Source organism: Silurus aristotelis, assembly GCF_946808225.1.
Source record: "Silurus aristotelis genome assembly, chromosome: 15".
NCBI classification, from domain to species: domain Eukaryota; kingdom Metazoa; phylum Chordata; class Actinopteri; order Siluriformes; family Siluridae; genus Silurus; species Silurus aristotelis.
Window position 1 is genome coordinate 17186295 of NC_139588.1, and position 24567 is coordinate 17210861.

Below are 24567 nucleotides of genomic sequence, written 5' to 3' on the forward strand. Positions count from 1 at the left end.
AAGAGACTAGCAGTGAGGAGGAGGGAGCTAAAAGGAGAAAACAGTGTGATCTGAATAATGTTTAACTGCTTAAAATAAAGAGGGGGTTAATTGCTTATTTAAGGATTAATTTAACATTATTACACAGTTGAATAAAATCCAAAAAAGATTGATCAGTAATGAACATAAACAAACAGTAGTTTGTGTGTTTATTGTTTATGCTAGTTGAAAGTTGTGCTAACACAGAATATTCACTATATACACAAAAGATAATAAAGTGCCATTGATACATATTTAACATAAAACAGGGGTTTCAAATACATTCTATGGTGTGTATCAACCCAAACATATTCCTCTCAATGCTTTCAGGCCAATTCTCAAATAGCTAATCACAGACAGGCATTTACCTCATTTGGCAGACACCCTTATTAAGAGCAACTTACAGCTGAACAGTTAAGGGTTAACAGCTTTGCTTAAGGGCCTAGTTTGGTTAAGATAGGATTTGAACTTGGGGCCTTCCAAGCCAGAGTCTAATACACTAACCACTAAGCTACCACTTCTTAGCCAGACTGACACACAGACCAGATCACAGATGGCTCTTGCTGTCCTACTTTGTGTCCATATATGTACTTAAAAACACACCAGTCAACTGTTTGTAAGTAATTACAGCAATACCTTGGTACTCGTTAAATTCGCTACTCATCACATTATGACAACTGAAAAATATTTCAGCACTTGCCTCATACTCAGAATTCGACACTGACTCTCCCGAAAAAACAAACAAACTCGTGAGCACCTCACGGTAAAACAGATGCATAAAGATACTCACGTTAGCTCGTAAACAGTGCCATAGCATTCTCTTTTGTGCTTTCTGTGCATTTTAAGCCTAAATCACGGGTCCTAAAGTGGTTAAAAATGCTACAATGTACTTCCCTACTCGTCACTTTCAGCATATTTAAGTTCCAGAATGAATTAAAGACGAGTCCCGAGCTTTTACTGTAGGTGGTAGGTTATAGCGCAATGGTTAATGCATTGGTTTTTGAAACAGAACATCATAAGTTCAAATCCCAGCACCACCAAACTGCCACTGCTGGACCCTTAAGCAAGGCTGTTTACACTTAACTAGTCAGCTATAAATTGCTGCCGAATTTCATGAATCAAATTTTGTCAGGAATATCATGTTAGTTATCAACATGTAAATATGACAACCATGTTCAGGCATCCTGTCACTCCAGCTTATACTAGTTATTAGTTTGCAGTAATATGATGAACATAGAGGAATATAAATCTTATCAGCTAAATTATGTTAGCTATCTGGCTAGCCTTGACAGTAAAGTTTTTAGAACTTTTAAACTAGTTGAAGTTAGATAGGCAATTAACATTACTAATGAAAAAATATTAATTTAATTAGTTTTGTTCAAGTTATCAGTAAAGATCAAAATCCTCACAGAACGTCTGTCATGTCAACTTATGTTAGCCAACTGTGTGAAAAATCAATGTGTGTTTGTATTTAAGCCTTGCTCTTCTCTTCAAGAAACCTCATATAACCCCAACTGCATGCTTATTTAGTCACTCTTCACACATGCACTTGGACACACTTTCCTTGGTCTACTAACTACAAAAAGACAGATGGGGGTTGGCAAACTAGCCAAACTACTATCTATCTAAACTTTCTCACTGTCTTTGATATTCTCCTCTGAAGAAATTTACAAAGCTTATTTATTAGTAAGAAGTCAACCCAGCCATTATGGATGCACAAGCCAGTGCACTCTTAGTGCCGGTCCCAAGCCCGGGTAAATGGGGAGGGTTGCGTTAGGAAGGGCCAAATGTGCCAAATCAAATATGCGGATGACAAATGAGAATTTTATACCGGATCGGTCGAGGCCCGGGTTAACAACGACCGCCACAGGTATCGTTAGCCGACAGGGTACCGGTGGAAATTGGGCTACTGTTGGCCGAAGGAGGGGAAGGAGAGGAGGAAGACATCTACAGAGACGGCAGGGAAAGGAGCAGTGTAGGAGAGTGGAGGTTCGGGTTGGTACTTTAAATGTTGGTACTATGACGGTTAAAGGGAGATAGGTAGCTTATATGATGGAGAGGAGAAAGGTAGATAGAGTGAGGAAAATAAGTATTTGAACACCCTGCTATTTTGCAAGTTCTCCCACTTAGAAATCATAGAGGGGTCTGAAATTGTCATCGTAGGTGCATGTCCACTGTGAGAGACATAATCTAAAAAAAAAAAAATCCAGAAATCACAATGTATGATTTGTACCAATTTATTTGTATGATACAGCTGCAAATAAGTATTTGAACACCTGAGAAAGTCAATGTTAATATTTGGTACAGTAGCCTTTGTTTGCAATTACAGAGGTCAAACGTTTCCTGTAGTTTTTCACCAGGTTTGCACACACTGCAGGAGGGATTTTGGCCAACTCCTCCACACAGATCTTCTCTAGATCAGTCAGGTTTATGGCCTGTCGCTGAGAAACACGGAGTTTGAGCTACCTCCAAAGATTCTCTATTGGGTTTAAGTCTGGAGACTGGCTAGGCCATGCCAGAACCTTGATATGCTTCTATACAGAGCCTATCCTTGGTTATCCTGGCTTTGTGCTTCAGGTCATTGTCATGTTGCAAGACCCAGCCTCGACCCATCTTCAATGCTCTAACTGAGGGAAGGAGGTTGTTCCCCAAAATCTCGCAATACATGGCCCCGGTCATCATCTCCTTAATACAGTGCAGTCGCCCTGTCCCATGTGCAGAAAAACACCCCCAAAGCATGATGCTACCACCCCCATGCTTCACAGTAGGGATGGTGTTCTTGGGATGGTACTCATCATTCTTCTTCCTCCAAACACGTTTAGTGGAATTATGACCCAAAAGTTCTATTTTGGTCTCATCTGACCACATGACTTTCTCCCATAACTCCTCTGGATCATCCAAATGGTCATTGGCAAACTTAAGACGTGCCTGGACATGTGCTGGTTTTAGCAGGGGAACCTTCCGTGACATGCATGATTTCAAACCATGACGTCTTAGTGTATTACCAACAGTAACCTTGGAAACGGTGGTCCCAGCTCTTTTCAGGTCATTGACCAGCTCCTCCCGGGTAGTTCTGGGCTATTTTCTCACCTTCCTTAGGATCATTGAGACCCTACGAGGTGAGATCTTGCATGGAGCCCCAGTCCGAGGGAGATTGAGTCATGTTTAGCTTCTTCTATATTCTAATGATTGCTCCAACAGTGGACCTTTTTTCACCAAGCTGCTTGTCAATTTCCCCGTAGCCCTTTCCAGCCTTGTGGAGGTGTACAATTTTGTCTCTAGTGTCTTTGGACAGCTCTTTGGTCTTGGCCATGTTAGTAGTTGGATTCTTACTGATTGTATGGGGTGGACAGGTGTCTTTATGCAGCTAACGACCTCAAACAGGTGCATCTAATTTAGGATAATAAATGTAGTGGAGGTGGACATTTTAAAGGCAGACTAACAGGTCTTTGAGGGTCAGAATTCTAGCTGATAGACAGGTGTTCAAATACTTATTTGCAGCTGTCACATACAAATAAATAGTTTCAAAATCATATATTGTGATTTCTGGATTTTTTTTTTTTTAGATTATGTCTTTCACAGTGGACATGCACCTACGATGACAATTTCAGACCCCTTCATGATTTTTAAGTGGGAGAACTTGCAAAATAGCAGGGTGTTCAAATACTTATTTTCCTCACTGTATGCTGTGTGTTCAGGAGACCAAGTGGAAAGGGAGTAAGGCCAGGAACATTGGAGGTGGATTTAAACTGTTTTATCATGGTGTAGATGAAAAGAGAAATGGTGTAGGGGTGATTCTGAAGTAAGAGTACAGTTAGAGTGTAGTGGAGGTGAAGAGAGTTTCTGATAGGGTGATGATCGTGAAGGTGGAAGTTGAAGGGATGATGATAAATGTCATCAGTGCCTATGCTCCACAAGTTGGCTGTGAGATGGAGGAGAAGGAAATATTCTGGAGTGAATTAGATGAAGTGGTAGATGGTGTACCTAGGAAAGAACGATTGGTGATTGGGGCAGACTTTAATGGGCATGTAGGTGAAGGGAACAGAGGTGATGAGGAGGTGATGGGTAGGTATGGTTTTAAGGAGAGGAATGTGGAAGGGCAGATGGTGGTGGATTTTGCTAAAAGGATGGAAATGGCAGTGGTGAACACTTATTTTAAGAAGAAGGAGGATCATAGGGTGACGTTTAAGAGTGGAGGAAGGTGCACACAGGTGGACTATGTGCTATGCAGGAGATGCAACCTAAAGGAGATTGGAGACTGTAAGGTGTTGGCAGGGGACAGTGTAGCTAGACAGCATCGGATGGTGGTCTGTAGGATGGTTTTGGAGGTGAAGAAGAAGAGGAGGAGAGTGAGGACTAAAAGAAGAATAAGATGGTGGAAACTGAGGGAGGAAGAGTATAGTGTGAGGTTCAGGGAAGAGGTCAGACAGAGGCTCAGTGGTGTTAAGGAGGTGTTGGATGATTGGGCAACTACTGCAGGAGTGATGAGGGAGGCAGCTAGAAAAGTACTTGGTGTAACATCTGGAAATAGAAAGCAAGACAAGGAGTCGGGTGGTGGAATGAGGAAGTGCAGGAGAGCATAAGGAGAAAGAGGTTGGCAAAACAGAAGTGGGATAGACAGAGTGATGAGAAAAGTAGGCAGGAGTACAAGGAGATGCGGCAGCCGGTTAAGAGGGATGTGGTGAAAGCCAAGGAAAAGGCATATGAGGAGCTGTATGAGAGGTTGGACACTAAGGAAGGAGAAAAGGATTTGTACAGATTGGCCAGGCAGAGGGACCGAGCTGGGAAGGATGTACTGCAAGTTAGAGCAGTAAAGGATGGAGAGGGAAATGTGTTGACTAGTGAGGAGAGTGTGTTGAGAAGGTGGAGGGAGTATTTTGAGCAGCTGATGAATGAGGAAAATCAGAGAGAGGGAAGGTTGGATGATGTGGAGCTGGTGAAGCAGGAAGTGGATAGGATTAGTAAGGAGGAAGTGAGAGCAGCGATTAAAAGGATGAAGAGTGGAAAGTTGGTTGGACCAGATGACATACTGGTAGAAGCGTGGAGATGTTTAGGAGAGATGGCAGTGGAGTTTTTGACCAGATTGTTTAACAGGATTTTGGAAGGTAAGAAGATGCCTGAAGAATGGAGAAGAAGTGTGCTGGTACCGATCTTTAAGCATAAAGGAGATGTGCAGTCTTGCAGTAACTACAGGGGAATTAAGTTGATCAGTCACACCATGAAGTTATGGTAAAGAGTAGTGGAAGCCAGGCTGAGAGAAGAGGTGACCATCTGTGAGCAACAGTATGGTTTCATGCCAAGGAAGAGCACCACAGATGCCTTATTTGCTTTAAGAATGTTGATGGAGAAGTACTTAAGTACTTATAAAATGACCAATATTATCGACCTACTTTAAAAATCCATAAATAAATATCTGTTTTTTAATGTCATGCGATCTTCCCACACCACCTTTGCAATCGACCGGTATTGTGCGACGTATTGGGCAGATAAAAATGCATTAACTCCATCTTATTGGACCCCCCAGATTGTACTGCAGCAACCTCTATACAGAATATCCATGCAATCGACAGGGCTACAAAACCCTTTTATAGTATAATCCATCACTGTTGTAAACATGTTTCATTGCTACTGCTGCTCTGTGTCTGCTAGCATGTTCACTATCAAATGCAGAGACATCTTTTTTTTTTGTCCAGGAGATAAAAACAATGAAAACAATAAAAGGGACTTGATCCTATTAATTACCTTTTTTGAAAAAAATAATTTTTATTATTATTTTTTTTACTTTATTATACCATTTATCGTAACCACACCAAATACTGTAAACAAGGTGGTATCAAAAGGTTTCAAAACTAACGGTGCTAAATGGTGCTATTCTGACCACGTGTTTTACCACGTCTGTAATTTTATCAATGACAGTAAGTTAGAACAAAGAGCAAACATAAAATTCTGTGTGAAACTGGGCAAATCTGCCACAGAGACATTTGACATGAGATACATTTGGCATACGGTGATTCTGCAACGAGTTGTTCAAGGAGCAAGACGACAAGAGATCAGGAAGACCTTCAACGAGCTAAAACCCCTAAAATGTCTAAACTTCTCGGCAACTTGTGCATGATGATCGTCAGAGAACAATCTGCTTGATCTCACTTCTGCACCCACCCTATTTGCCAAATTCGTATGACACACATACAGTGGAGAAAATAATTATCTGATCCCCTGCTGATTTTGTAAATGTACCTTCTTACAAAGAAATAAACAGTCTAGAACATTAATCATAGGTTTATTTTAACAGAGAGAAAGAATATAAAAAATCCAGAAAAGGTTGATTCTGTGACGGGTGTCTTTTATACACATAGCGAGTTGATATTATGAGTTATTTTATTAAAGAGACAGGACTTATTTGGGTGTGTGGGAGTCAGAATTCTTGCTAATTTGGTACAGGATCAAATACTTATTTAACTTAATCAAATATAAATTAATGTATAACCTTTCTATAATGTTTTTATTTACTTATTTACTTATAATTTTTTTTCTCTCTCTGTTAAAAAAAAAAACCTACCATAAAAATTTGCGACTGTTCATTTCTTTGTAAATGGGTAAACTCACAAAATCAGCAGGGGATCAAATATTTATTTTCCCCACTGTATGCATATAGAATACATGCTCTTATGTGGGTAAAGAATATCTATCCTTGTATTTCTAATACACACACACACACACACACACACACACACACACACACACACACACACACACACACACACACACACACACACACTCAGAATATAGGTATGTTTATTAATTTTTTTATATTAAATAAATGGTCAAAACATGTTTAATTTTTAAACATTTATTGTTGGTTTACAATTGCTACCAGAGTCAAAAAAGCAAGCAGCAGGACATAATGAAGAACTTAAATCACAGCAATTGTATAAAACCTGTTTGCCAAAAAGTACCAGGGATCAACAAGAATCCAAAAATAACATTAAACATAATGTACCATAGCTGTAACATTGCAACATTAAACATTAGTTTCACATTTTCAAAGTAACATTATGATGTGATTGCATGGTACCGTTATCAATTTGCACTTTCTTCTGAAACACTGTATTTGAGTGATTTTCCCAAACTGGAGTCAAAATGTTGAAATAATATCACTTCCAAAACTCATATATCTAAAAGTCAAAACGGGAGAAAACAAGTGACATCAACGCTTTTACAAAGAAATTATACGAGTAAAGTAGTTTAATTTAAAAAAAGCAAAAAAAAAAAAAAAAAAAAAAAAAAAAAACATACCGTAATTTAGTGACTGTCCCAAACCGGAGTTAAAAATGATGATGTAACACCGATAAGGTCTCTGAAATAGTAAAAATGGATAATAGTTAGATTTTGTAATAAAATTACAACTCAGCATCAGAAATGCATGTTACACTTCATGTACACAATTTGTTTTAAAATGAAATCAAACCTTTAAACGTAGATAATTTATGTGTTTGTGCAGTGTTTTAGCGTATTTGTAAAGGCAATTTCTACCAATGTAAAATGAACGTTGGGACAACAAATCAAAAACACGTAGTTTGCTTTAACCTACATAAAGCTGACCGTACATCTTACCGCACTGACCGTACAAGTTACAAATATTTGCTAACATGAGAAATCTGATAAAAGTTAACATTTGGTGAACATTCACTTTTGTTTGAGAGTTTTATATTAGCAAAAGAAAATGTACTTTGGGATGACAAAACTGTTTACAAAACCACAAACACGTCATCGGTAAAACAAGATGTAGTCAGTCGAAAGTACATGATAAAAGTTACTATATATATATATATATATATATATATATATATATATATATATATATATATATATATATATATATATATATATATATATATACATTTTTATAGAGGGCGGGAAATAGTTAATTCACCCATAACTGCAGTCACAGCAAAACTAAGATATTTACTAAATCAAGACCAATTAAATCATAATTATTTATTTTTTTCATAAATCAAAAGTGTAAATCATTTAGAAATATAGAAAATATCTTACCTTGTAAAATCTCCAAATTTTTTCATCCGCATCTTCATTGTTGCAGAGTATTGCAGGAAGTATTGCAGGAAGTATTGCAGGATGTATTGCAGGATGTATTGCAGGAAGTATTCCTCCGACTTGTTTTTTGTTTTTTTGCGACTGTAAGGCACATGCGCAGCATCTACATTGGCACCTTTCGCCAGCATATCAGGTATAGTGTATGTAATTTGATCAGGTTGGTTTCGGAAAAGTAATTTGGAGCAATAATAGTTAAATATGTATAGAAACATTAGAAAGTAAGTTAAAAAACGTTTTCCACGTTTGTACATATACTTTATTATATATGTCTCAAGCAACTAATAGAACTTCTAATATGTTCATATATCTTCACATATATTAAGTATCATTCTATATATACAATATATGTTCATATATGGCCATGTATGAGATTTCCATATGGGAAAGGTCGCTGTTTCGACACCATTGCGGAGGTCCAGCGCAAATTGCAGAAGATGCTTGGCATGCTTTTAAAAGAATACTTCCAGGACACATTCCGAAAGTGGGAATGCTGGGAGCGCTGTATTGCTGTGCAAAGGGACTACTTTGAAAGTCATAATGTTTAAACGTAGATAAATAAAGTACTTTCTTGTAAACAGAGTTAGTCTCAAAACTTTCCGATACCACCGCATATGCAATAGTGACCCGTTTTGTGTGTAAGTTTTTTTACTTTATTACATATCACATATGCTATCATGTTTACTACAAGTTAGTAATTTTAGCAGTACTCAATACTAACCACATTTCACCAACATTAGCTAGCTATGTGGACTAACTCCATTAGGCATTATATATTAAGTTTAGTGCCAGGGATTTTTAAACAGTGCATGCCAGCAGTGCTATGGATTTCCACATTCTCCTTTACGTTATCATGTGCCACATATGTTTGTGTTTTCATTCATGTAATGTCTCCACCCTGTTTTATCAATGGTCCTTGTGTTTCCGTGTTGCATACACAAGTATTGTGCTCAGTCTGTCACTCTTGTATACCAAACAGTTTTGTTTCATGTTTTTCGTTTCTCCTCTTTCTCGATCTCATTACGTTTCTTGTTTTTGTTTTGCCCTCATAGTTTTGTTTGCCAATTGCCCGACCTTTGCCTGTTCCACATTTTTGACACTACCTGTAGTTTTGTATTGCCAGCACTTGCATCCGCTTCCGCTATCATGAGTACTACATGACATTCTAATAAATCTTGTATAATTGTTGACTGATCTTATGTTTCTGTGTCACTTTCCTTTTGAACACCATTATTGTGAAAGATGATCATAACCCTAGAATATGTTTTTAGTTCATTTCCTGTTTGTCTAGCTTATTAAATTTGTAAAGTACTTTTCAATAGCGCTGATTTAACACTATATTTATCTCTGTCAGTATCCCAATCCATCAATCATTTAATGAGCAAATAAATAAAGAAAAATAAGGAAGACTAGAGGGAAGATAAGGAAACGAGCAAAGAGAGAGACATTGAAATACATAAAATTCTACTTTATGCAAAAAAAATAGAGAGACAAGTTGGAAAAGCGAGAGATGAATTAGTTATGATAGAGAGAGAAAGGTTGGGGGGAGGAGGAGTAGAAGCCACTCTGAGAGGCACAGATAACACTCTACACAACTGGAAATAGAGAGACACACTAGATGAGATGAAAGATGAATATGTAATGATTGAGAGAGAAGGAAGTATTGAGAGAGAGAGAGTAAGAGAAAGGTGGCAGCCCCTAAGCACTGCCTACAGCTATGATTAACACTGCTGACTCTAGTGCCACACACACACACACACACACACACACACACACACACACACACACACACACACACACACACACACACACACACACACACACACACACACCACACACACTGTCTGTACCATTAATTGCTAACAACAACAACTGGTTTTTTTCTTCACCCTTCACACCAAGTATACAGTGTATTATTATTTTTATGTATTAAAGTATAACATTCATTATTTCCTTGCAATACAGAACCAATTACCCAGCATGCACTTGGATTTGGGAGGTACCTGCAGGAAGGAGATCCTGTTCTGCACCAGATTGGTAAGATCCTTTGCTTCCTTTTCCCTCCAATCACCTGCTCCATCAGCTTGACCCAAGAAGTGCAGATCTGTCAGGATGGACCTGCATAGTATAACATAAAGTTACTATAATTAATCTATAGCTTATTGTTGAGGGTCCACAGAAATTAACCACATACACAAATAAAAAATGGACAAAGGTAGATTTTAAGCTTTAGCTGAATCCCAATGTTGATTTTTTGTACTTATAAGAGATCTTTGGTAACATAATAAAAACCTTTGCTAACACTGGTTGGCAGTCATTGTGCATGGGCAGCTGGGCTACTTTCATGCTTTACAGGTGTTACTCTGTGATTTGATTTGATTTGGTTTTTTTCTTCCTTCACCCTCTGGACATCTCTGATTTTACAAGCAGATGTTGCCTCTTTTGCTGGTTAACGCTTCCATTCTGCACAGTGTGCTCTATCCTTTCATGTCCAGTGATCCAGAACATTTTCTAAGAAAAAAATTACAATTCAAAATTCAGAAGCAAATCTTGCAAAGCTAAAAACAGTAGCCGGCCATAACCTGTATAGGCATGTAAAATATTTACAGTGTCTATTTCATTTTGTGTGCATGTGTGTCTCTTACTATGTAAAATGCTAGGTAGCATTTTGTTGACTTTTAGATTGAAAAATTAGCAAAAACAAACAAAACCAAATTCTACACTGTATTATTAAAAAAAAATTATATACAATGTAAAAAGTAAAAAAAAATAATTATGACACCGATCAAGCATACCATTATTACATTATACCATCATGACCCGTTAATGAATTACACTGATTATCTCTTCATCATGGCACCTGTTAGTGGGTGGGATATTATTAGGTAGCAAGTGAACTTTTTTCCTCATAGTTAATGTGTTAAAAGCAGGAAAAATGGGCAAGCGTAAAGAGTTTAAACTGGTGACAATTAAATGGGTGGCCAAATGCTCATTGATGCACATGGGGAGCGAAGGCTGGCTCCTGTGGTCCGATCCAATAGCCAAGTTGTTGTAGCTAAAATTAATGAAGAAGTTAATAAAGCTAATGTTCGACAGGTCAGAACTGTCCTGACAGCAAAAGGGGGACCAACACAATATTAGGCACATGGTCCTAATGTTATGCTGGATCGATGCTCACAATGTTAGGCCTGGTCGTTGTAGGCAAAGCTTTTTAAACTTTACTAGGTCTTCCTTTTGCATAAACACTATATGGACAAAGGTTCGTGGACACCTGACTATAAGTTTGGTAACATAACATAACATAACATAACATAACATCCCATTCTATATTTAGTCCTCATTTGCTGTTATAATAACCTCCACTCATCTGTGAGGGCTTTATGAACAGTAGAGCCCTCATGCTGAACATTGGGATTTTATTTCATCCAATGCTAGCATGTGGTCCACAAAGAGTAAACCAAGGCAAAGAGTAACACTTTTACTTTGGCAACTTTCCAAATTAGCTCTGTCATATCCAGATATTGTTTTACATAGAGCACAAAAGGTTCACAGGTAAAGTTTCGTTCTGACTCTTTCATCAGATGCACCCGCATGTCTGGAATCAATGAAGCACAATAGAACCACCACTCAGGTGTCAACTTAGCCTTCTTATAATGTCAGATGGGGCTTTTGCTTTGCCTGTCTCCTTAACATACATGCAGTTTTATCTAAACAGTTTTTGGGGTCTTGCTTTGACTTCCACACTTCTCCTTAACTGCCATTTCCTAATGACATTTTGTACAGTGAAAAATTCCATCTGGAATCCTTAAGAGCGTAATTACAGCGTAATTAGTTATTTAAGTTCTTTACAACTGCAAGGTTTTCCAAAATTCTGCACATGCCACAATTACTATTTTTATTATCTTTTAATTCAAATATAAAGCAACTGTGCGTTAACATTTTTTTTTTTCAATAAAACTGTATTTAAAAAAAAATAATTACAAATACATTTATCAAATAGCACAATATGTGATTCGGTCGAGGGGTGCCATCTTTTGAATAAAAATTTACATTTTGGTGAAAAATCAAAATAAAACCCAATATGGGCCATGACAAGCAACCAGAAAAGCTCCTATATGCACTGTAATAGGTTCTACACATCTATGCAACTTCAGTGTAAGGATGGTGTTTTGATGGTGGTGGTGGAGAGATCTCTGTAACATCTCACAACAAAATTCACCCTAGTGTTAAGTTGGGTTCGGGAAGGTCATAGTGTACTTTTGGCATGATTTTCATTTGCAGTGACAATTCCCACTAAAAGGACAAGTGAACCCAAACCATTCCAGCAAATTCCGCAGCAGAACTGTGATTTTTTTTTTCCGCCTTTAATTTTAATCACCTATCTGTGTTGATCTAAATCCTCATGTTGATTCTCTTCACTACAGCTGAGATTTCCAGTTAAGCCAATAAGCGTGAATTCACCCACTCATACAGTACACTCATATGAATACACCGCTTTTATCTATGTCTTTTTCTGTTTCTCGCTCTCTCCCACTCTTTTTCACTAATCTACTGCCAGTGCTACTGAGAATAGTAGCGAGAAATCAGATCGGTGTCCTGTGAGTGTTTTTATTTTGTGATTCCAGCAGTGTCTAAACCGCACTTAACACACCTCATCATGGATTAGTTCACCTGCATGCTGAATTACTGCTCCATCTGCTCTCAGGTAAAAAGCCAATATGGCCACCTGCTGGGGGCTTACAACCTAATTATGATTTGCCTTCTTAGATTTGAAGCAGAATGTGTTCCGAAAACCATTTCCATAGCTGCAGCCTCGAGAGGATCTAGACAGAAAGTGGAATTTCAAAATAACCCAAATAATAAGTATTATAAGTATAAAAAAAAATTATAAATGTAATGCTAACTTCACACAGTGGTAAATGTTTTTACCAGATTAAAGACATTTTAAAATTGTAATTTTTATTACACTATTTCTGCCTAAAAACAATCTGTAAATGTTTGCTAGCCACATGCATATCTAATTCTACACAATTTGTTGTTTTAATCAGAAATAAAATATATATACCATTATCTTGTGATTTGGTGCTTACGCTAGCTCTTCGCTTCTAGTAGTCAATAATAATCTATTTAATGTTAACAAATTAGTGAAGCTGACCTCTACATGCCTTTTCTAATAAGATGGAATTTATTTTATGTCTTTTTGCTTACTCCAGGATAATGCAACATTTTACTGAGGTAGGGCCATGGGCATTTACCAATAAGTTCTAGATTGTGTGTCTTGTGCCTTATCCATACTCAAGTTTGTACAGGTACTTTTAATGTTAGCAATATTATGTAGCAAGAAAAGGTTGATAATCTTTCACACTGATGAACCGACTAAACAGTAAAAAGGCTTAGTTTCATAGTTAAAGTTTTGTTCGTAGTTGTATAAATGTATATATAGCACAAAAATCTAAGTGCATATAGATCCTTATAAGTACTCACTATAAACAATACATGTGATTCTTACATTCACGGCATGTAGCAGACACTCTTATCCACAGCCACTTACAAAAGTGCTTTAAATCTCTATCAAAGAATAAATCAACACTGCTTCACTTGATTACAAACTTAAGATTTTTATTTTAGACAAAAACAAAGCAAACCAGGAAAAGTGCTTGTTTAAGTGCTTTAGGTAGAGGTAAGTCGTCACCCCTACGCTTGAAGATAGCCAGTGACGCTGTTCTGACAGCTAGGGGAAGTTCATTTCACCACCTCGGTGGCAGAACAGAGAGAAGCCTTGATGTATACTTACCTCTTACCCTTAGAGAAGGTGAGACCAGTCAAGTAGTGCTAGAAGATTTCAGGCAGCGTGGTGCAGTGCGAGGTGTGATGAGGTATTTGAGGTAAGAGGGTGCTGGATCATTTTTAGCCTTGTAGGCAAGCATCAATGTTTTGAATCTGATGCATGAAGCTACTGGAAGCCATTGGAGAGAGTGCAGCAGTGGGGTTGTGTGGGAGAACTTTGCAGGTTGAACATAAGTCGCGCAGCTGGGTTTTGTCTCATTTATTTAAAAAACATTCATGGGATTCTTAAACTAAACTGTTTGAATGTTAAATGGAACATAATCAAAACCTTTATTTTTTTTTTTGATAAAACAATTAAGTTAAATACAGAAATGTAACCTTAATAATACTCAATTAAGGCAAATAATAATGATATTACTTAAAGCAAAGAATTAAAAAATTATTGGAGTACTTTGGATGTCAAATATGTCTCTCAATGTTTATTTTTTTTTAAATCAATGCTTCCATGATTGTTCATAAGTATCACAGTTGCTTTATATTTTGTTTGCAGGTCATGTGGCTTTGCAGGACTGAACATAGCATTACAATTATTAATGAATTATAGGTAGTATATTATTGCATTAGAAAGCTTTAATTTAAACTCTATATTTGTTATATATTATATATATGGTAAAAAAGGATCATTATGAAGAATTTGTAAGTTTAAATATGATATGTTAATATGGGCTTCATATGGAATCAAAAACAACTACTGTTAAAAAAACAACAAAAAAAGGATAAATATCGTTATTTCACATGCACATAGATAATTATTGTTAATTATGTTAATTAAGTGTTGCAGCTGCTCGAGTCCAAACACAACAGTATTATAATTTGAATAGCACAATATTCTGTAGCACTGAAGCAAGTCTGTTACATTTTCTTGAGACTTTGTACATCATGCTTTTCAAAATGTCTATAAGCCATATGTTGTACCTATTAATAAACTTCTCTTAGCAAAGGCTAATGTGTTGTAAAATTATTTCTAATGTGTTTTCACGGTTTAATTCATTTCCACCTCTGCTCCCTCCTATTGTTCAGTTTGTTAAAGTTTGGGTGCATCCTTTTAAGAATTCCTACTAATAGAAACTGTGTGTTGCTCTGCATTTTCTTTAATGCATTTTTTTAAGTACATTATGTGCACAATCTTTACCATGGAGGACACTATGTTAAAAAGTGTTTAATGCCTATCTCTTTTTTATCTATTGATTATGCAGAATGTGCAGTGCTAAGATAGCAAAGGATTGTGGGATTGCCCAGCCAGTTTTAAGAACTGATTAGAGCTCTAATAGGAAGCAATTAGTGCACTATTTCCTATTAATCAATAAATTATCACATGGGAGAAAGACACAGGAAGATCGGGGGGTTGGTGGTGCAAGCACACCAAATATTCACATGTCTCTCTTTGCTGGAAAAGTCACAAATTTGGTGTTTCTATTTTATTATTCTATTTTAACATAAGATTTTAGGTATTTTTGATGAATCTGGTTTTATTTAGCACTCTGATTAGAAAAGAAATATTAGAAAATACGTATATAACACAAATTCAGTGTGCAGAAAATGTGTTTATCATTTCTATCATTTTATTTTTATCTTCATTTTCGTCCTACAGACCAACACTACTGTTGTAATCAAACTATTCATTTAGGCAACTATTAATAGCCTACAGTGGGTGGGCATGATCATGACTATCACAGCCTTCTGATTGTTGAGCCGTTCACTGAAAGGTTTTCTTTCTTTCTTTCTTTCTTTCTTTCTTTCCTACTTTCTTTCTTTCTTTCTTTCTTTCTTTCTTTCTTTCTTTCTTTTTTTTTTCTTACTGTCTCATGCCTTCTGAAATGGACTGCTGTTGCATGCACTTTGGCCTATTTGCCATCATAAATGTAACAACTGCCCTCTGTACAGATGGACTTTATCTTGTATATTAAAGTGATCAGCACTTGTTTATTGTTAGATATTTGGAAATCGTGATTAAATTCCAGTTGACATTGCTATGATGTATTTTTTTTTAAAGGTGGGATGTCAAGACACTGTGGAAGTTGTCAATCACTGACTATTGACTATCCTGACTATCACTGGCTGTTTCAGCTTCAGTGAGTCTCAAATCAAATTAAAACTGAGTTTACTCATCCATGGCGCTATGGGATTGAGCTTAGCTTTTGCTGCCTCCAGAACAATAAAACCATGTTTTAACGCTGAGTCCACAGAAAAATTTTGAAAAGTCGTGATCATGAGAAGACTTTTGCTGTGTAGATATCACGCGAAAATGACTAGTTTCTTACCCAGACAAAGAAAGAAAAATAAAATGCTTTTTAAGCTTGTTAATCCTGCAAATTAGGCCATTTTTAGGTTTCGGTTATGCATTAATTTAAGGAGCATGAATAAAGAGCAATATTCAGCATGAATAAATATTCTGCATAATAAAACTGCCAATTTCCCACCAGTACCTCCCTGGCTGCTCCCTGCTGGAGTAATATACAATGGCCACGTATGTGTGTGTGTATATATATATATATATATATATATATATATATATATATATATATATATATACTGTATATATACTGTATATATAAATAAATAGAGAGAGATAGAGAGAGAGAGTGAGAGTGAACTTTTCACAATGAACATTGTCTCAAAGTAGTGTGCATTGCATTGTGTTTTGCGGAGGGCTTTATCTCTTAAAAAAAAAAAGATCAAAAAACTTGATGACATTATGTCATAAGCTAATGTTAGCTGGTACAACTAAGATATTTGTGACTGTTTTTTATTTTTTTGATAGCTAGCTCTCAGTGCTACTATGAAGCAACAAACATTACAATCGCACTGAATAGCCAACATTCACTTGTGCACACATTAATATCATGTCATAATATCATATTATAGTTTGTTTTTATGTAGCAAAAACAAAGATATTAGAGTTTAGAAATGTATGCTAAGTTTAAATGTAGTGACAAATTGTAATTTTGAATTGTGTGTGCGTGTGTGTGTGTTTGTTTGCATTAGTGTTCATGTTGTTGTGTAAAACCTCTGTTGGTGGCCAAGATCATGCAGCAGTTTATCTGTGTGCTTCTGCAGTGCAGCTGGATCTACGTGGTTCAGCTTCTTCACCTCGCTGCGCAGAAAATACCAAAACTCCCGCACACCTCTCTCCACCGTTCTTCTGTACTCCTCTTGCACACGGCCCGGGCCTACTGCACGAGGGAGTGGGGGTAAGCGACAGAGATAGAGAGGAGTAATTAATATTAATTTCACACTCCGCATTAAAACGCTGTTCCTTCTGAGGTCTAACGTCTTTCCCTGATTCGCTTAGTTCGTGCTGTGATTGCACACGTGTTCTTAATGCCGTCAATTAGTCTGGAAACGTGGAGTTAGGTATCTGTTGCTACGGGTTATCATCCATGCACAGCTGAATTGATAAAATATGTTTCTTAATAATCATTCGCTTCACGGTGACCACATTCTTTGAAGACACTGTATGTCATTGAGCAGCCTTTTATCTGAACCCTGGCAGGCCCACAGTGCTGCTCTTTCTCCAGCGTCATCATACTCTGCTTATGACATCTGTTCACCCTTCACCGCTTTGCTCATTTACTGGTTTACCTGAGGACAGTGGTTGGGGGCAAGATTGCAAGACAGGCATGTGGTGTTTTGGGGTTTTAATATAATGTTCTTTACTTTTTTTTAATGCTCTTACTGTATTACAGATTAAAATGTTGATATCGCTGGACTAATCTGACTTCAATGAAGTAATCATTTGATCCCAATCAGGGTCATACTAGATCCAGAGCCTATTCTGGGAACACTGTGTTTAAGGCAAAAATAATTCTGGATAGGGTGCCAGTCTGATTTAAAGACACTGCAATTAACACCTGAGAGATATAATGTAACCCATGCAACTATAAAGAAAACTGAAAATGCACTGTTCAAACATGATTTTATAATCTAGATGCTTTGGGGAGAAAGAAAACCAACAAAAACAAACTAAAAAAAAAACAACAATATTCTTAAACCTCGGCTTCAGTTCTATTGTATAGCAAAAAATGAAATTGTACAACCTGTTACTGTGCGTTATCATCTGTGCACGCTGAATTCACAATGATAATTTATTAGATATCAGTGTTTACCTCATTAATACTGTATCATTCTATCAATAGATTTGGGGTGAGATCTATTAAAGATCTATTAGAGTCTTTTTCCATTAACTGAGTTGATTAAGCAAAGAGTCTTGTGATAATGATAATAAGTCATTATAGCCATAATTACTCATAGTACTTGGATACTGAAATACACTTGAAGGCAAATACTTCTGTACTTTTACTCAAATGAAAAAAAGCACATACAGCATAAAGGATAATCATAAAGGATAATCAATGATCATGATCTAAGTTGAGATCTATGCTCACTGGCGGAGGGTGTGTAGGTGTGACCCAAAAAAAAAAAAACGCAGATTAGGAAAATTTGCGGAAAAGTATAATCGCTGATCTAAATTTAACCAATAGGAGTATGGCATTTGATTACAATAAAAAATAAAAAAAAAACACATGACAATCACATGACAGCTACAATCATGATAATTTATGATCAAATGCAAAAAACATATATTACATTCGAATAAACTTGAATTTGGCAGTAGCTAACAAACCTGCTGTGTTGCTGTCCATTCAGTATAGCAGAAGGTAAAGGCTATCTCTATCATTTAGTCTGACTTGAAGAGCACACGTTATTGCAGTCAGTTATAGAATTCTGGGGATCTTCTCGTACAGGGTGAAAAGCAATAATGATAAAAGACTGCTGGAATCGCACAGCGTAAAACCCGGCTTAAGACATGATCGATACAAAATAGGCTTGGGACACAGAGGAGACTGAGATGAAGAGAACAGTGGTCTTCAGAGTTGTTTTGAAAAGCTAAAAACCCGCCTGAAGATACCATGGTTTGCAAATGAACTATTTCTGTCAACATAACTAGACTGGTGTTTGCTGAATCACTTCAATTAGCTAACAAGTTGGACTAAAGCCAACTTTAGCATTGGTTGTAGCTTGATTTTGGTATCGCAGCCAAAAATCATCTTTAATCAATCCTTTGGTATTCTGGAAGTGTAATTTTTTTTCCATTAAAAATCCCAAACTGTGACAGCTGCAATGCTATAATTTTCTTTAGAAATCCACCAGAACAAGTCTGGCATACTATTTTGCAATGTGCAAATACGATACTCACTCTGAAAAATGTGAGCCCATTGACTGCATGAGCCGGAATTGCCTACATAAGCAGAATTTTTGTCATTTTCTTAAATAGCAGGTTAATCGCTTGAGGAACTTTATTGCCCGTTACAGAATTCGGGTAAAATTTTATTGCCATCATCTTGTACAGTGCAACAAATAATAGTCAGCTGTAAAAACTAGCTTCAGAAGCAGTGAGGTCGAGTTCCTCAGTTCCTTTTAATTACAGAAAAATTGAAATTCAAGAGCTCCATTGACCTTCTCCTCCACTCTACTGATAATGACAACATTTGTGCACCTACTTGTAATAACTACTTTAAAACCTAAACAAAATGACTCGTGTACCATTAGGAAAAAATACAAAAACTAATGTTATCCTGTTAGAAGACCTGGATGAGATGGTCTTCGATTTAATGCCAAGTTCTAAAAACAGTACAAGCTCAAGGAGACATAAAGGCTGCGAGACTGTGAGGCAGGTCACCTCTCTCAGTGCCATGGGCTTGAACATAAAGAATCAGGAATTTCCTTCACCTCTCTGTTCCTCTCTCCTGTCCCTTTTCTCTCTCTCTCTCTCTCTGAGGACTATGAAAGCTGATATTTATAGAGCCGCCTCAGAGAGATGGCCGTGTCCCGTCCTCTAAATTCACAAAAAACCTCTTAGTAGCAGATAGAGTGCATGTCCTAATGGAGCATAAGCTTTTTTTTCAGTCACTTTTACAACATTTATTCATTAGGCAGATGGTTTTATTCGAAGTGACTTTAGGCTCTAGGGTTCTTGGACAGTTCCAGAATTGATCACTAGTGCACAATCTAACTACTGATCTATTGCATATGTTTACTCATCTTATTAGTACCTAGATTTTGTTTGAGCCCTTATATAAACAAATTCAAATCAAATCAAATCAAATTTTATTTGTCACTTACACATACATACAGAGTACGACATGCAGTGAAATGCTTTGTACGACTGTCCAACATTTAGGCATAAAAAAAAGTTACGACTGATAATTTGATGAACTGCTAATTTTTAACCATAAATAGCTCGCTAGGCTTTTTTCTCTCAGTTTACATCATCTACAGTGTGTCCATACTCAGAGTCGATTAGATGAAAACATTAGACATTTTTTGTGTCATATTGTATGACATATTCTGAAAAAATAAGATCTGTGCCATGTTAAGGCAAAGTACATGATTTTTGTCATTTCAATGATAATAAAAATTCAACCTTATTGTTAACTTAATTGTCATGCACTTACCATCTCCAAACACTCTCTGATAGTTGCGGATCTCCTGTTTGGCTTTGTTTAGCTGCTCCTCTAAAAACCGCAGCCGACCTGCAGAGACGGGCTTAATAGACTGTCCTTCAGGAATCCTGTAGTAAGGACACACAAAACAACACAAACACATGCTTATAATACTATCTTTGTGGAGTATTTCTTTTGAGTTGTATATGTCATTGCATCAATTTACTCATTTTATACAAACCCTATTCCAAAAAAGTTGTACACTCTACAAATTGTAAAGAAAAACAGAATGCAATGATGTGGAAGTTTAAAATTGTAACATTTTATTCACAACAACATAGATGACATATTAAATGTTTAAACTGAGAAAATATATAATTTTAAGAAAAAAATAAGTTGATTTAAAATTTCATGGCATCAACACATTTCAAAAAAGTTAGGACAAGGCCATGTTTACCACTGTGTGGCATCCCCTCTTCCTTTTATAACAGTCTGCAAACGGCTGGGGACTGGGGAGACAAGTTGCTTAAGTTTAGGAATAGTATGGTTGTCCCATTCTTGTCAAATCAGGCTTCTAGTTGCTCAACTGTCTTAGGTCTTCTTTGTTGCAGCTTCCTCTTTATGATGCGCCAAATGTTTTTTATGGATGAACGATCTGGACTGCAGGCTGGCCATTTTAGTACCCGGATCCTTCTTCTACGCAGTTATGATGTTGTAATTGATGCAGTATGTGGTCTGGCATTGTCATGATGGAAAATGCAAGGTCTTCCCTGAAAGAGACGACGTCTGGATGGAAGAATATGTTGTTCTAGAACTTGGATATACCTTTCAGCATTGATGGTGTCTTTCCAGATGTGTAAGCTGCCCATGCTACATGCACTCATGCAACTTCATACCATGAGAGATGCAGGCTTCTGAACTGTGTGCTGAACAACTTGGGTTGTCCTTATCCTCTTTAGTCCGGATGACATGGCGTTCCAGTTTTCCAAAAAGCACTTTAAATTTTTATTCGTCTGACCACAGAACAGTTTTCCAATTTGCCACAGTTTATTTTAAACAAGCCTTGGCCCAGAGAAAACCTGCGCTTCCGGATCAAGTTTAGATATGGCTTCTTTTTTTTACCTATAGAGTTTTGTAGTAGTCAATGTGCAGCTTGTATAACAGAAAAAAAAAAAAACTCAACATACAGCCATTAATGTCAAAATAACTAGCAACAAAAGTGAGTACACCTTAAGTGAACATGTCAAAACTATGTCCAAATCATTTTTCTTTTGTATCAATAAAATATTGACACTCAAGACAGTAAATCTATACTGCTATACAAACTGCACAATGACAATTCTAAAATAAAAAAAATAAAAAAAGTTTAAGTTTCATTTCTGTATTAAAATCTTTTGAGAATATATATTAACATATCTTAATATAATACTAATATAAGCAAATACTCTCTCTCTCTCTCTCTCTCTCTCTCTCTCTCTCTATATATATATATATATATATATATATATATATATATATATATATATATATATATATATATATATATATATATATATACAGTGAGGAAAATAAGTATTTAAACACCCTGCTATTTTGCAAGTTCTCCCACTTAGAAATCATGGAGGGGTCTGAAATTGTCATCATAGGTGCATGTCCACTGTGAGAGACATAATCTAATAAAAAAATCCAGAAATCACAATGTATGATTTTTTAACTATTTATTTGTATGAGGTCAAATGATTACAGAGGTCAAATGTTTCCTGTAGTTTTTCACCAGGTTTGCACACAATGCAGGAGGGATTTTTTGGCCCACTCCTCTTCTCTAGATCAGTCAGGTTTCTGACCTGTCGCTGAGAAACACAGAGTTTGAGCTCCCTCCAAAGATTCTCTATTGGGTTTAGGTCTGGAGACTGGCTAGGCCATGCCAGAACCTTGATATGCTTCTTACAGAGCCACTCCTTGGTTATCCTGGCTGTGTGCTTCGGGTCATTGTCATGTTGGAAGACCCAGCCTCGACCCATCTTCAATGCTCTAACTGAGGGAAGGAGGTTGTTCCCCAAAATCTCGCAATACATGGCCCCGGTCATCCTCTCCTGAATACAGTGCAGTCGCCCTGTCCCATGTGCAGAAAAACACCCCCAAAGCATGATGCTACCACCCCCATGCTTCACAGTAGGGATGGTGTTCTTGGGATGGTACTCATCATTCTTCTTCCTCCAAACACGTTTAGTGGAATTATGACCCAAAAGTTCTATTTTGGTCTCATCTGACCACATGACTTTCTCCCATGACTCCTCTGGATCATCCAAATGGTCATTGGCAAACTTTAGACGTGCCTGGACATGTGCTGGTTTAAGCAGGGGAACCTTCCGTGCCATGCATGATTTCAAACCATGACGTCTTAGTGTATTACCAACAGTAACCTTGGAAACGGTGGTCCCAGCTCTTTTCAGGTCATTGACCAGCTCCTCCCGTGTAGTTCTGGGCTGATTTCTCACCTTCCTTAGGATCATTGAGACCCCACGAGGTGAGATCTTGCATGGAGCCCCAGTCCGAGGGGGATTGACAGTCATGTTTAGCTTCTTCCATTTTCTAATGATTGCTCCAACAGTGGACCTTTTTTCACCCAGCTGCTTGGCAATTACCCCGTAGCCCTTTCCAGCCTTGTGGAGGTGTACAATTTTGTCTCTAGTGTCTTTGGACAGCTCTTTGGTCTTCACCATGTTAGTAGTTGGATTCTTACTGATTGTATGGGGTAAACAGGTGTCTTTATGCAGCTAATGACCTCAAACAGGTGCATTTAATTTAGGATAATAAATGTAGTGGAGGTGGACATTTTAAAGGCAGACTAACAGGTCTTTGAGGGTCAGAATTCTAGCTGATAGACAGGTGTTCAAATACTTATTTGCAGCTGTATCATACAAATAAATAGTTTAAAAATCATATATTGTGATTTCTGGATTTTTTTTTTTAGATTATGTCTCTCACAGTGGACATGCACCTACGATGACAATTTCAGACCCCTCCATGATTTCTAAGTGGGAGAACTTGCAAAATAGCAGGGTGTTCAAATACTTATTTTCCTCACTGTATATATATATATATATATATATATATATATATATATATATATATATATATATATATATATATATATATATATATATATATATATATGTGTGTGTGTGTGTGTGTGTGTGGCTGGAAATATAATGTATCACAGCTTGCAAATGTTTTCAGATGTCTATTTTTCCCAATATTTAATGACCACCAACACAAAGTCAACATTGTCACCTTGATACAGTATACAAAAAATAGACACACACACACACACACACACACACACACACACACACACACACACACACACACAGACTTACACACTAACACACTAATAATATTATGCTGTAAAGATACATTAATTATCTCCAGCTCTGATTTACTCATGACACACAAGGACACAGTGTGGCACAAAAAAAATGAGATTAAAATATAAATTAACCAGAGACAGAAGACAAGGAGAGAGAAAGTGTTTGTGTGTGTGTGTGTGTGTGTGTGTGTGTGTGTGTGTGTGTGTGTGTGTGTGTGTGTGTGTGTGTGTGTGTGATAGAGAGAGAGATAGAGAAAGAAAGAGAGAAAAACAGCAGCATGAGTGCCCTCTCAGAGTAACATTTTGGTCAATTTACTCCTACACTCAGGCCTAAGAACTTAGGCACAAGAGGTGTTTTAGCCTTAAGAGTGCATCATATAATGTAATCCCTAGGACAGAAAACACACACACACACACACACACACACACACACACACACACACACACACACACACACACACACACACACACAGGCTTACTGTATATCTTGTGTACAGTGTATAAAGGCTAAGGAGTTTATTCCGCTACAAATCTCACAGTTGAATCTTGGCACAGATGTTATGAAATGAGGATCATGCCATTTTGGTTATATGGGGTGCACAATGTTTTATTCCACATAGAACTACCATTTTTCTCACAATAAGTTGATATTGTGCGGGAATAAATCCAATCCCCCGTGACAGATTCAAATTTTGCTTGATCCATGATCGACACAGGAGCAGCTTGGTGGCTGGATTTCTGTATGTTTGGGATATTTTGTTCTAATTTCACTTGTAA

At 37.0% G+C, this 24567-nt stretch overlaps 1 protein-coding gene across 1 annotated transcript in view; it reads right to left on the reverse strand.

Annotated features, from left to right (window-relative positions):
* The window catches only part of fut8b (fucosyltransferase 8b (alpha (1,6) fucosyltransferase)), a 69860-nt gene that overhangs the window by 23573 nt on the left and 21720 nt on the right, over positions 1–24567 (reverse strand). The window contains exons 2-4 of the mRNA XM_083562294.1: positions 20433–20548; positions 16985–17150; positions 10134–10248 (exon numbers count right to left, since the gene is read on the reverse strand). Coding sequence (XP_083418420.1) covers positions 10134–10248; positions 16985–17150; positions 20433–20548 — 397 coding nt within the window. The remainder of the gene's footprint in view (positions 1–10133; positions 10249–16984; positions 17151–20432; positions 20549–24567) is intronic.